Source organism: Macadamia integrifolia, chromosome 3 (genome assembly GCF_013358625.1).
Source record: "Macadamia integrifolia cultivar HAES 741 chromosome 3, SCU_Mint_v3, whole genome shotgun sequence".
NCBI classification, from domain to species: Eukaryota; Viridiplantae; Streptophyta; class Magnoliopsida; order Proteales; family Proteaceae; genus Macadamia; species Macadamia integrifolia.
This window is the reverse complement of record NC_056559.1, coordinates 9,488,249-9,502,489: the sequence shown is the minus strand read 5'-3', so window position 1 is coordinate 9,502,489 and position 14,241 is coordinate 9,488,249. Positions and strand designations below refer to the sequence as shown.

At 38.3% G+C, this 14,241-nt stretch overlaps 1 protein-coding gene across 1 annotated transcript in view; it reads right to left on the bottom strand.

Annotated features, from left to right (window-relative positions):
* The window catches only part of LOC122074499, a 16,357-nt gene extending 2,573 nt beyond the window's left edge, over nt 1–13,784 (bottom strand). Inside the window, exons 1-7 of the mRNA XM_042639348.1 lie at nt 13,561–13,784; nt 13,276–13,427; nt 10,516–10,633; nt 2,850–2,911; nt 2,706–2,757; nt 2,486–2,591; nt 2,028–2,126 (exon numbers count right to left, since the gene is read on the bottom strand). Coding sequence (XP_042495282.1) covers nt 2,028–2,126; nt 2,486–2,591; nt 2,706–2,757; nt 2,850–2,911; nt 10,516–10,633; nt 13,276–13,427; nt 13,561–13,676 — 705 coding nt within the window. The 5' untranslated portion in view covers nt 13,677–13,784. The remainder of the gene's footprint in view (nt 1–2,027; nt 2,127–2,485; nt 2,592–2,705; nt 2,758–2,849; nt 2,912–10,515; nt 10,634–13,275; nt 13,428–13,560) is intronic.
* Between the last annotated feature and the right edge of the window lie 457 nt (nt 13,785–14,241).

Below are 14,241 nucleotides of genomic sequence, written 5' to 3'. Positions count from 1 at the left end.
CCCCCCAAAAAAAAAAAATAAATAAAAGAGTCAACTTAGAAGACAAACTCACATTCCTTACAGTTTCTATGCTACTATGCATTCAGGTTAGCTCTCATATCTTGCACATATTACTCCTCAGCCATGCAAACATTTGTCTTTGTTAGCACAAGACAAACCATCTCAATGGACATTCTCTGAATTTATACGTCTTACTACTAATATTTCGTGTCAAAAACTAATACCATGTAATAGCAAAGAACCCTACAACCAGTGCTTAGATGAGAAGAAGAGAAGAATAAAGGAGAGAGACGATTGAGGAGGAGAGAATCCCACAGATCACAATAGGATTCAGTGGATACTTATCGTGGTCAATAGAAATATAGAAATAATAACAGAAACAGATCCCATAAAGGATTCCTGCTAAGCATACAACTATTTACAAGTAAATAAGTAAACTAAGGCCCTCTTTGGTATCATTTTTCTTTTTGATTTTTATCTATTAACAAAAATCATTTTTTATCAAAACATAAAAATGGTTTGGTTACTTAAAAAAAAAAAGGTTTTTTATGAGAAATAATTTGGTATCCCTATGTGCAAAATGATTTTTTGAAGAAATGGGTGAAGAGATGTTCCTTTCACCCATCTTCCTTATAACTCTCTTTCTCCACTTTGGACTGAAGAAGAGGGGCCAAGGGGCTTGGATTTCTAATTACAAAGCAAATGACTACTTTAGCCCTCTATATTGGGACTTTAAGCACATGCTCATTAAAGTTCAGCGCAAAAATAACTGAAAATCAATTTTGGCCAATACAAATAAATGACTCTTGATCGCTTTTTGGTTTTTGTGTTTTATCAATTTTTTTAAATAGAAACAAGCTTCATAAATGATACCAAATGCAACCAAAACCATTTTTGTGAACAAAAATCAAAAAGAAAAAATAATAACAAAGAAGGCCTAAATATATAGCTAACAAACTCACTCAACCTATCATGGTTTGACCTAATTAACACACGACCACAAGGTTAGACCCCTGTGGTTGTACATATCTCAATAGGTCTCAAGTAGTTACCGAAAGTGGTTTCGTAAGGTGTATTGTAGCAAGATTTTTTTTGTGTTGCAATTTAGCCAAAAGTCTTGCAACTCTTCTTGATAAACCATTTTGTTCATTCTCAAAGTGAATCCCCTACAAAGGCTAAATCTACATGATTTGGTATGGTCAAAGCTCTTGATCAATATCTTTCAACATATTCATTGGTTGCTAATCTTTATTTTCTTTTTTATTATTTTGGTCAATTACAGTTGGGGTCCCTTGTTTATTTCTTTTTTATTCAATTTTTTCTTTATAATGTGAGATGTTGTCTTCAGTATTTCTTGTTCTTCTTGGATGTACATCTTAATTCCAATTTTCATAATTGATAAATTAGTGACTAGTATAAGTTTAGAGATAGAATGGATGCATTTCAAAGGAACATAAAGGGAACAACAGTAAATGAGATGAGGGAAAATTGATAGGCATGATCCAGCCTTGTGCAACGAAAGCGAGTTAATGCACAAGTGAGGAGTGATATGATGCAAATTGGAGGGTGAAAGAATGCCTGGTTAGGTCAAAATTGAACTGGTTTGAGGTTGTAAGAAAAGACATGGGTGCATATGAGTAGATATGGCCCTAAAATTGGGTAGGATGCCAGAAGAAATCTAGTATGCATTTATTTAGGGCTCAACGACTGCTTATCTAAAGACTATATAGCATGACATTATCGAAAAACCATTGTGACTACATCACATGAGACTAAGTGCATTACAGAAACTGAGGTTAGAGCAAAAGTTTGAAGAAAAAAAAAACACTGTGATTTCAAGCTTTTCCATATATTCTCTCCATGTTTAACTTTTAAGCATAAGAAGAATTGAGGTTTTAATCTTTCCCTTGGTCATGCTATCAAACATAATTTACAGAGGATCCCAAACCAGAACAAGACAGAAATGTTTCAATAATTGAAAAAATAAAATCCACTTAGTATGCGTAACATATAGATAGCTAATTTACCTGTCTAAGAGTCTTATATCTGTAGAGGTTACGGCCCTTCACAAGCAAAGGAAACAGTGGAGGCAATCTCTTGAAACCCTTACTCCAGAGTACTTCAACCTTATCACATACATAACTGAATTACTAGCTTGATGAAACATGGGGACAGTTACCAAGTTTGCAAACCCATTAGTAGGTGGCATCATGGTACACATATAGGGTGTAAGTGACCACCATTACATTAGTCCAAGCAAGGAGATCTCCTAGTCTCAAAACTTCAAAATTCAACTGCATTTTCTTTAATGAAATGGCAGACAACTAATTGAATTGCACAAATTATAAGGATATGTTTTGTAAAACAGATCTCCTTGACAGACCATTGAACAGCCCATTTGACACTTGGTAAATTGCAATATTCCACTCAATATAGTCAACCTTGATTTCTTTCAAAATTTTCACACCACTTATTGCAATCTTACCGTGAAGGTATGTTGCTGTTTTGCTGCACCATAACTTTCCTTCACAACCCTTCCAGCAATAGTTCTTTTTCCCTGATGATTCCCATTCCTTGTCACTTTGTCATATCTATTTGAATCAGAAGCTCAAATTCAATTAAGTAAGAAAATTTAGGTCCCAGGTAGAAAATGACACAGATTATGAATTGTGGGACAACGCAAAGGATCTGAAAATTTCTAGTACCTCTCATAAACCCTTTGTGTAAACAAAACAACATCATGTGTACAGACATCACCTGCAAAGGTAGAATGTATTTTCTTAACCTAATATAATGATGCCCCCAAGTCTATCAGAAAATGAAAAAAAGAATAAAAAGAAGCACTCCACCTGTACAGTTAATGATAAAGGATGATATTGGATATAGTTCTTCACCCTTTCCATCTTCTATCCTGAGAAATGAAAAATTAGTGATTAAGTAGCTTAGTGTTGTCAAAGGAACAGTACAAAGGCTAGATGGCCTGATGTGAAAGCTGCAAGCCTGATTGAAGCAAAGCAAAATTTTTTCATCCAAAAAAAAATCTAGACAATACTAGAAACAAGCAGGAAGAAAAGTGTTTCAAATACCTAGTAAGTCAGTGACAAAGATGTAACTAGTAGTCTGGTAATGCAATATTACAAAAAATCAATATTCAATTACTAAACCATAACAATAAAAGCTCACCACTACCTACAAAACATAATACTGTAGAGGTATGAAAAAAATTTGGACACATTGATTTTCCAGCTCAATTATAGGCCATGGTATCATTAGCATTCAACCATATATGGTTGTATTATGATATCATGAGTGCAACCAATAAATAGAGCATAAAAGAAGTCTCTTTTGATTTCTTATTGAAATAATTATCGTAATCATCTTTCTACATCATTGAAATTATACTCTTGTTCAAATCCATCATCGGCAATGGTCTGAACACCTCCTTCTGGCTTGATAACTAGCACTCAGCTGGTGTCCTCTCCCATCTTGTGGAGAATCGAGCTGTCTACTCTTCCGGTATTCCCAGATCCTCCCCTGTCTCTTCCATCATATCCAATAACTCCTAGTCCCCCCCCCCAGAATATCCCCTCCCTTTCCATCATTTGGCAATCCCTCAATTTTATCCCTCCCCCCCTTCTTCTTCTTCCTTAGCCGATCGTATCTCCTGGTCCCCTTCCCCTACTGGGTGCTTCTCCTCCTCTTCAGCTTGGAACCACTTGAGAACCCCTTCCCCCTGACTCCCTGGTTTAACATTGTCTGGTTCCGTGCCCACATCCCTCGTAATAGTTTTACAGTCTGAAGAGCGCTCTCGAACTCCCTCCCTACCCAGTCTTTCCTCTCCTATCACCACCTTTATGTCTCCCCCGCTTGCTGCCTTTGCTAGAATGGCACGGAGGACACCAACCATTTTTTCTTTGATTTCCCATTTTCCTCCCGTATTTGGAAACACGCCCTCTCCATGTGTTGGCCTGCCAAGAGAACCCCCCTCCCCCTTCAAAGAGAATAGATTTGGATCAATATGACCTTTTCGGGGAAATCCTCTTGCAACATTGCCGATAAGCTTTCGTTTGGTGCTGCAATCTCTTATATCTGGATGGAGTGCAATTTCCGCAGATGGTCCTTCAAGTCTAGATCCCTCGACATGATTTGGAAGGCCATCCATTTCGATGTTTCTTCCAAAAACTTGGTACCCTACCACTTAGATCTGTTGTAGACCCCCCAAGGAACAGACTCATTGTTGCTTCCTGGGGTTTACCACATAGCATTATTCTTCCCCCTTCCCCTCGTCCATAGTGTTGTATCATTTGGCCTTTCGGCTTTGTATATCCCCCCTTTTCCTGCTTTATATATTTTAATTCATCAAACAAAAAAAAAATTATACTCCTGTATCTCTGCTACCATTTTTAATCGAACACAACACTCTATACCCATATAGCATTATATGGTTGTAGACCCCCCAAGGAACAGGCTCATTGTTGCTTCCTGGGGTTTACCACATAGAATTATTATCCCCTTTTCCCCTTGCCCATAGGGTTGTATCATTTGGCCTTTAGGCTTTGTATATCCCCCCCTTTTCCTGCTTTATATATTTTAATTCATAAAAATAAATAAATAAATAAATAAAAATAAAAAATTACACTCCTATATCTCTGCTACCATTTTTAATCGAACACAACACTCTATACCCATATCAAATGTTGATATCCATCCATTAATAAATTTGACAAAGGTTCCTTATATTTATGAGGGCATGTGCTATGGCAACTAGTGAGACTCAACTCTAACAAAACAAAAACTAATTCCTCACGTATATGTCATACACTACAGAAAACTGAACCCATCTTTTAGGATACATGTTCATACGGGTTTGTCTGAAGGTCCTATTCTAGGGGCCAACCTGACAAGGTAGAAAATTGAAACGGGCTAAAACTCACCTGGTTGGTCATGGATGGACTACTCCCAACCTGAACTACTTCAATTCACCATGGGTAGCCTGACTCAACATATTACCCCTTCTGAACACAAGCCACCTCTTTTCTGCCTTGGACATTGATTGAGAACAAGAAAGGGAATACCATCTCCCAGGAAAATATGTGTTTATTCAAGAATCCCCAACTTTGCAGGTCAAAAATTATAAAGAGTGAACTGTATCTCCGCGAAATTTTTTATTACCAACAAACTTTTTCCATCACTCAACCAAAATAAAAAAGTGGGTAGGGAGTGAGCAAAACCAAAGAAGGAATGTATTGGATGGGGTAATGACAGCAGCCCTCTTTATTTATAGTAACGAAGAGAAAGTTCTAGAATATTATTACAAGGACCATTAACCCCTTAAGGACCTAAGGACCCATTTGGAATCTGTCACTTTCCCTAAAACCCATTATTACAACATAATGTATTTTTTTTATGAGATGAATAGTAGTTTAGGACTTATAGATTGCAATCACTAGTGCTTACACTACTTGTGTAACATTCAAAGTGGACATTTGAAAGCAACACCATATGAAAATGGCATAGCTCTTTGCAAATCCATGGGAATCTACCCAAAACATTAGTTACATGAAAAACATAAGATGTATATTTTATTATTAAGAGATGAAGAATATACAAGGGGGGAGAAGGGGGTTGGGGAGAAAGATCACCGAAGTGCAACCCTTAGCAAAATATATATAGAACCAAAGCCACCCCTAAAACAAAAATATATAGCCACTATGGTAAAGTAGAGAGGGGGATAAAATGGAGGGAGGGAGGCCCCATGAGACAACAATGAGCATGTTCCTTGGGGAATACCTAACTGGTTTGCTACGCAACAAGGCCAACTTCGAACGGACGTCAAAGTAGATGGCTTTCCAAATCATGTTACAAGTACAAGATTTGGAAGTCCACCTTCAAAGATTACGTCCTAGCTAAATGCAGGAGATGGAGGCATACTCAAGTGAACTTATTATTAAACACTCTGATGTTAAACATTACATAGGGGCCTATTTATAGACTGAGCCCGGATTTAACAACATTACAAGTCTATATGGACTTAGGCCATTTACAAGTCCAAAAGCATACTAAATAATAGACAGACTTCAAAATATTACAATCTCATAAAAAACAAAACATAAAAGCAGGCACACATAATAAAACACTTTAATCAGTCTTTAGACCACTATCATTGCCCCATTAGCTGGTCTTGGAAAAAGTCATGTTCAAGCAGAAAGTTTCAAGTAGAAAGTCATGGTGCATGGTGATAGGGTAAGTGATGTATGGGTCTTAAAGCACGTGATTCTGGTCCTATGCAGTGGAGAGGCTAAGTAGGCATGATGGTATTGTAGATGGGTCCACATTATTGGACTCACACATCATCAATTGGAAATTGATCCATTCATCTGGATGAGCTGCTTGAGTAGTATAGAGATCGTAATAAGCAGAGCCGATCATGGAAAAGGTAGGGGAGAAGGCCAGGTAGTGGTTATCGGAGAAGGGGGGTCAATAAAAGATGGGTGGAGATGACGGTTCATGATGAAAAATGATGGTGACATAATCATCATCAATAGTTGAGAGGAGTTGTAACTAAGATTGAAGAGGTTGGAACTCTTGAAGAAGCTTTGCAAAGTAATGCTGTAGGGCTAGAAAAGCAAGGTAATCGTGGAGACAACGGGTGAGATAGTAATGCAGGAGATGACTGGAAGACAAAGGGTAATATGGTAAACTACAAAAAGATTCCAGAAGAAAGCATAGAACTCTTTCGAGAATCCATAGAATCAGTCAATAGTGAAGAGGGTGAGGTAGAGATATGCGGGGTGACATTTCATCTGGACTGGGAGTGTGTCTTGGTAAGTGGACTCAATGGCCAATGATGGTGCGAATGGAAATCTTACTCTAAACTTCAGGGGGAAGATTGGGTAGGTATTCTGAGGGATCTGGTTCTAGTTCAGAGTCATCATCATCAGGCGGGGGTGGATTGGATGGAAGATGAGACCCTTGGAGGATCAAAGGTAAAACGTAAAGGGGGGATATAATGAATTTGGTTGAGGGTAGTAGGTTTGAGAGGTCTGGTGAGTAAATCGGCTAGCACATTATCCTTTCCTTTAAGATGTTTGACGGTGAAAGACCTTTTTGAGAACCAATTTGCCTATCTCAGAAGTTGGTTATCTAGGAGAATCTTCTGCTTGAATGTAACATTCTAGGGAAGGTTGAACAGTTTGGTGTCATACTGTTTTCCACAAAGATGCAACCAGCTATTCTAACTTTTGAATTTACCATCGCCAATGGTTCTTACTCCTTCCAGCAACATATTGGCAAGTCTCTTCTAAACTTTCCCGATGGACCATTAATCATCCCTCAACTCCATAAGTTCTTTGGATTGTCTGAATTCATCCCAAAGAAGGCTAAGCTTACTAAGCTTACAAAAGTAAGCTTCTCCATGGTCTGCCCAGCACACTACTGCAGTACAGTAACTGAAGAAAATTGCTCAGTCCCTTCCACCTCTCTAGATTCCATCCTCGGGTAAAAGGATTCTTCAGACAGATGCCAGTGACACTTCATGGGCAGCAATTTTACTTGAAGAAAAAAGAATGGTAAACGAAGGATTTGTGCACACAAAAGTGGTCCTTTCAAACCCTCCGGACAACATTACCATTCTACATTTAAGGAGATTTTGGCAGTCAAAAGAGGAATCGAAAATTTTCAATTCCATCTGATAAGGCACACCTTTCATATTGAGATGGATATGTCAGCCTTCCCCAGAATGTACATTTCAAGTAGAAGGTTCTCCTAGATAACCAACTTCTGAGATGGGCAAATTGGTTCTCAAAATGGTCTTTCACCGTCAAACATCTTAAAGGAAAGGATAATGTGCTAGCCGATTTCCTCACCATACCTCTCAAACCTTCCCTCAACCAAACCCATTCTACCCTCCCTTTATGTTTTACCTTCAATACTCCAGAAACCAGAACCAGATCCCTCAGAATACCTACCCAATCTTCCCCTCGAAGTTTACAGTAATATTTCCATTCACACAATTGTCCATTGTGAGTCCACTTACACCAAGATACACTCCTAGCCCTACTTTACCAGTGTGGAATCATGTACCCCATAGATGAAATGTCACCTCTCATATCCCTACCTTACTCTCTTCACCATTAACCAGTTCTATGGATTCTCAAAAGCTATGCTTTCTTTTGGAATCTTTTTATAGTTTACCATATTACTCTTTGTCTTTCAGTCACCCTCCTGCATTATTATCTCACCCGTTGTCTCCACGACCACCCTGCTTTTCCAGCCCAACAACGTTACTTTGCAAAGCTTTTCCAAGAGTTCCAACCTCTTCAATCCTGGTTACAACTCCTCTCAACAAATACTGAGGATTTTGTCACCATCATTTTCATCGTGAATCAAATCATTTCCACCCTTCTACTATACCATCATGCCTACTTGGCTTCTCCACTGCATGGGACCAGAATCACATGCTTCAAGACCCAGACATCACTTACCTTATCACCATGCTCCATGACTTTCTTCTTGAACATGACTTTCTCCGAGAAAGCCAATGGGCAGTGACAGTGGTCCAGAGACTGATTGAAGTGCTTTTATTATATGTGCTTGCTTTTATTTTTTATTTTTTTTACGGGATTGTAAAAGTTTGAAGTCCATTTGTTATTGAGTATAAATCCAGGCTCAGTCTATAAATAGGCCCCCTATGTAATGTTTAAAATCAGAATGATCAGAATGTTCAATAACAGGTTCACTTGAGTATATTCTTCCAGCAGTGTCACAAATAGAGGATCCAGCAAAGGTCATATCCATCCAAATCCATTCTCTACTCGAGGGAGGGGATTCTTTCGGGATGGCCAAAAGTTGCGAAGGACTCTCTTCCATATGATGGAGGAGAAGGACAGGAAAAAAAAGGGCGATTGGCGTCTTCATTGGCACTCCAACAAAGACAACAAGAGGGGGGGGGACATTAATGTGTCGGTAGGTGAGGAAAGATTGTGTAGGGAGGCAGTTGGTCATGACACGCCAAGCTATAAAGTTCTTCTAGCAGTTTCGCAAATAGAGGAGCTAAACTGTGAAGCTCATCCAGCGATGTCACAAATAAAGGATCCAACAAAGGTCATACCCATCCAAATCCTTTCTCTGCTCAGAGGGAGGGGATTCCTTCAGGATGGCCAGCAGTTGCGAAGGACTCTCCTTCCATATATGATGGAGAAGGGGTAGGATAAGAAAGGTGGTCAACGTCTTCATTGGCATTCCAACAAAGACAACAAGAGGGGGGCAAGTTGATCAAGGCATTGGGAGGCAGTTGGTCAAGGCACGCCAAGCTGTGAAGCTCTGGCGGGGGATGTGGCGTTTAAACTAGGTGGTTTTGTGCCCAAGGAAGGTTGTTGGCCAAAGGAGGATCGGATAAGGTTCCAAGCAGAGGCAGAGCTAAATTTCCTAGTGTGGTAGGGAAGCCAGAAGCTGGTACCCTCTCTTCCACAGTGGCCTGTAGGAAGGGGACAGAATGAGGACCAAATATCTGAAAGGGGGGATGGAAAGGGGGGGCGCCAAACATTATTAAAGGTGATGAAGGAGGCAGAGGCAGAGGCAGAGGCATTTCTCCCTAAGCCAGAGGAGTAAATAATTTTGAGGAAGGGCACCTGCAGGGTGCCAAGGGTTGAGCCAGCGATTGGTGTAGGCCATTGCTAATAGAGGAGGAGATGGTATGTAAGGCCATGGGGCGGGCATTGAGAATGTTGCGCCAGACCCAAGAGGCATCAGAGGAAGGGGAAACGGTCCACATGGAGTCATTCTTGAGGAGATGAGAGTAGACCCAGGAAACCCAAATCCCTTTTTGCTTGGAAGCAATTTTTCAGATGAGGGGGTGAAGAAATTTGGAAGAGTTTCCTTGGTTTCTTCTCAATCCCAAGCCTCCTTCATATTTAGGGAAACAAATAGAGGCCCAACTGAGGGGGTGAAGGAATTTGGAAGAGTCAGAACTTTTCCAAAGGAAGAAAGCAAAAGAGGGACATTGGATTTGATGGTGGATTTGATGGACATTGGACATTGGATTTTATGGAATGGGACCATAAAAGATAAGATGTTTTGGACATTAGATGCTTTTTGGTTTAAGAGTTTTATACATAATATATGCATCTGTTATGTGAAAAAAATTAAGATGTATATGTGATTAAGCATGAAGTGATTTATTAGACGTTTTTTGGTTTAACTAGAGTTACATATGTTATATTGATTGTTGCATCATTTGCACCCACTCACACATGAGCCACACTCACAGGAATTAGATGCACAACTCCAAAGGGAACATGCAAGATGAGAAAATAGACCCAAGAAAACAGATGTTTTGGACTTTTCACAATCTCCCAAAAACAATAAATAAAAAGGAAACAAAAAGGAAATGCACGAGGTTGAATCAGCGAGAAAAATGGAGGTCCTTCATCCATCCTAAAGCAACTTGAGCAAGCAATCAATATGGCTATAATGATATAAAAATGATAATAATGTATAAAATCATATAAAGCTGACCTCCAATGCTCCTTTATTCTTTGTATACAAACTGCTTTGTTCCCTGTTAATCTCAATCCATGCTTCCGCAAATATGCCTTGCACTCCACTAGTTTAAGTTCTTGTAGATCACTCCCTCCTGCAGAGCAATAGAAGAATCATCTCAAATATTTGATCAAAAAGTTCAAAAATAGCACCATCCATTCCTAAGAAACTCAAAGACCATAACCCTCTTTTTGTTTTCAAATCAGCATGCTTATTAGAAGCGAAGACAGAAGTTTAGGTGACTGGAGAGGCAATAATTGTAAGACGCTACTGATAATTGTAAAGGAGCATTGGAAGACTGCAAGTGAAAAGAAGAATTTCCATTGGACGGACTAATATTAAACTATCCAGGAAATCTGAGCTGATCATCATTTATCCACAATTTTAGACAGCAGGTAAGCTTTCCAAGCATAGAGACTTAGTTTCAATTGATAAACAAAAGTAACTTGCAAAGATGTACTTATGTAATTTATACTGGACTAAACTCAGATATTATCATTCATAGCTAAAGAAATAAGATCAGTATCTTCATGTTTTACATAAACCAACAGAGTCAACAGAGCCTCATCCACCTTTTTAACTTTTAGAGTGTATGAGTGAGTGTGTCAATTGGAGTGCTATAGGTGAACAAGAACTACATACCGTGGGATTATATTTGATACAAGCCGTTAGTTTCCTATTGGGTATAGGGTAGTCGTTAGCTAATCAGGTTTTTATTTTTTATTTTTTAGCAAAGGGAGTCCTATATTGGGGCTGCCCTCCTTCATTCATTAAATAGAATAGCTATTACAAGTCCTACTAGGAATACAAAAGAACAAAATAAAACAAAATAGGAAACTACTACTAATTGCTAACTTCTAATTATGTTCAGTCCTAATAGGATTAAGGAAACCCATAGGACTAGGAAAACCCAAGAGAGGAGTCTGCAACTTGAGCACACTCCTCATATCTCTCGATAGACTTCTAACATTAACGTTGCCACACAAATCTTGTTTCACAACTTAACTCTACCGAGGATGATATACTCTATCACATCATAAGATGTAAATTCTCTTTTTCACTACAATGGCTGCATTCCACTTCTCCTTGTAGAGATTTTCATTCTATTTCCCTTTAAAACCAGATTGGAGCTAAAACCATTCTAGCCTGTGGAAGACAACCTAAATGGTGCCGGTGAAAAACAAAAATTTGATAATAGAAAATGTCATTTTTACAAAAAGAACAAGGTCTTTTGCAACTGCCATGCTTAATGGAATAATATTTTTAAAATATTATGTGCAATAACCATCAACTATGGTGTGTTGGTGAGATTTAACTTGGACGAGATGGTTCATTTACATTTCAATAGTTTTTAAAACAGATGGTCTGAGCTGTTGGTAATAACTGTCTAGGTTAGTAGTCAATGGTCCAACCTATTATTCTACAAGAACTCATCCCCCCCCCCCCTAAAAATAAAAAAATAAATCGTGCAGAATAATAGACATGGGTCAACAACCAAAGCCATGCCCTCCTACTACCCCTGTTTTCGAATCTTCGTCTTTAGAAAGGAATTGATGAAGTGACTTGCATTTTGGGGCCTAGCTGATTGTATAATTAGTTTGAACCCTCTAATCACACTTAAAAATTATTTTTACAATATAAAAATATCTAACAATACAGTACAAAATATTAAAAATCTTTATACCTCTAGAGTCCCTGAATCCTACTTTTGTTGTAGGCGATGGATTCTTGAGTGTTGAACCATACCCGAATCCATGCGACTTAGGGTCCAACCCATTGGTCAAACAATATAATGAAAACACTAATGTAACTTGCACTCTCACCACTCCTCATTTGCATTCATGGATCTTCATCTCAACTTCGTCTAAGCTATTCCCACTTTGGTATTCAAGAGCCTAAACCTAATTCCATCTATGCCTTATTGCATTTCAAGACCCCTCATTGCATATGATCTACCATAGCTTATCACCACATTGAGACTTTGGTCATCCCAAAAAAGATTCTCTTCGACAATACATTAACCAATTCTCTTTTGAGATGTTGATTATTAAAGGATTAGCATTTTAAAGAGACACATTTCTTGGTTATCAGACAGCAAGCAAAAATATACCATCCTCTTTTTTTGCACGCAACAAGAAAAACTGAATTACACTTACTGACAGAAAAGTTTGCCAGAGTTGGAAGAAGCACACAATGTTGGTAGAAGCTCAACATTACAAATGTTCACTCTGCAATCTTCAAGGACTTAATTTTCTGTAGATACTTCAATTTACATTAATGGAGAAAATTTTAAAAATTTCCTTGGCTTTCAAAGATCTTGGATGATACTGCTCATAGTTTCAAATCAGGGTTTATGTGAACGATATAAATCATTAAAAACCACAAGATAAACTCCTTCAGATGGCTATAAGGCCAGCAACATTATACAGAGGTAAAATTTAGGCAACAATAAAAAAAACACATATAAGTATAGTGTAGCTGAATATCGAGATGTACCGAAATGAAAAAAATCAGGCAGCATAAAATTCATGAATAACTACATCTGTGAAAACTTAAATTGTGAGACCTGAGGAGGTCATCCAAAAAGGTACGGGAATATGCAACAGAGAACACTGGACGCACCAGTGAGAATGAGTGGCATGGTAATATAATTTTTTTTTTTTTTAAATAAGGTAAAAAATGATCTACTGGATGCAGAAGGATGGGGGAAGAGACAGAGATGGGAATGAGCCTCACCTTTGAGAAGGCAGATGACTCTGTTGCAGCTGTCTTCACTGTCGATCACCTTGGTCGACTTTAAACCGCCTTTGTCATCGTCATCAGATCCATCATCATCTTCGGAGGACTCAAGATCTGCTTCCTCCTCGTTCCAGTCGCTCTCCTCGTCGCTGATCCCCCACCACACACACAGAAAACTCAATTTCAACACAAGAAATGAAATGCGTGCGTGCGAGACTTCCATAATCTAAAATTTTCACATTTACAGAAGTAATGTTAGCGAAGGAATACGGAATGCAATACCTGCAGGATTGACTACTCATCTCTTCGTCGTCCAGCTCATAATCATCTTCTTCTTCTTCTTCTTCTGATTCAGAGGAGAGGCAAGCAACTGGATCCTTCGCTTTCTTTTCATCCATGTCGTCCACTTCAATATCTTCTTCTTCGCGTCTTTCGCCTTTTTATATTCAGAGGAGAAGCAAATGACTGCAATGATTTCCTTTCTTCTGGTGTCAATCTTTAAATTTGATTTGCTGGAAATCGAATTAATGGACAAGACCTAACGGTCAGGTTTATGCAAAACCCAATTACGTGTCGAGTCCCTTATCACGATCCACCTAAAATTGTTACCGTTGTGAAATCGTGATGAATTTGAATTTTGAACCATCCCAAGCCTTTTTGCCCTGTTTTTGAATAAGGTTCTTTCCCTAACCGAAAAAAAGAAAGAAAAGGTGAGGAGGGTTCTTGGATGCCAGTTAATAAGTAACACTTTACACGTTAATAAACATAAATGGGGCCCTAATACCAAAAAATAAAAATAAAAATAAAATAAATAAATAAATGGGGCCATGTGATAAAAGACCTCGGTTAAATTTTGTTTTTAAGTAAATCATTAAGGCTCTTTTTATTTATTTATTTTTTTTAACATTAAGATTTATTTCCAAACAATTAAATTATGTAAATTCTAATTTTTTTTTTTTTTTT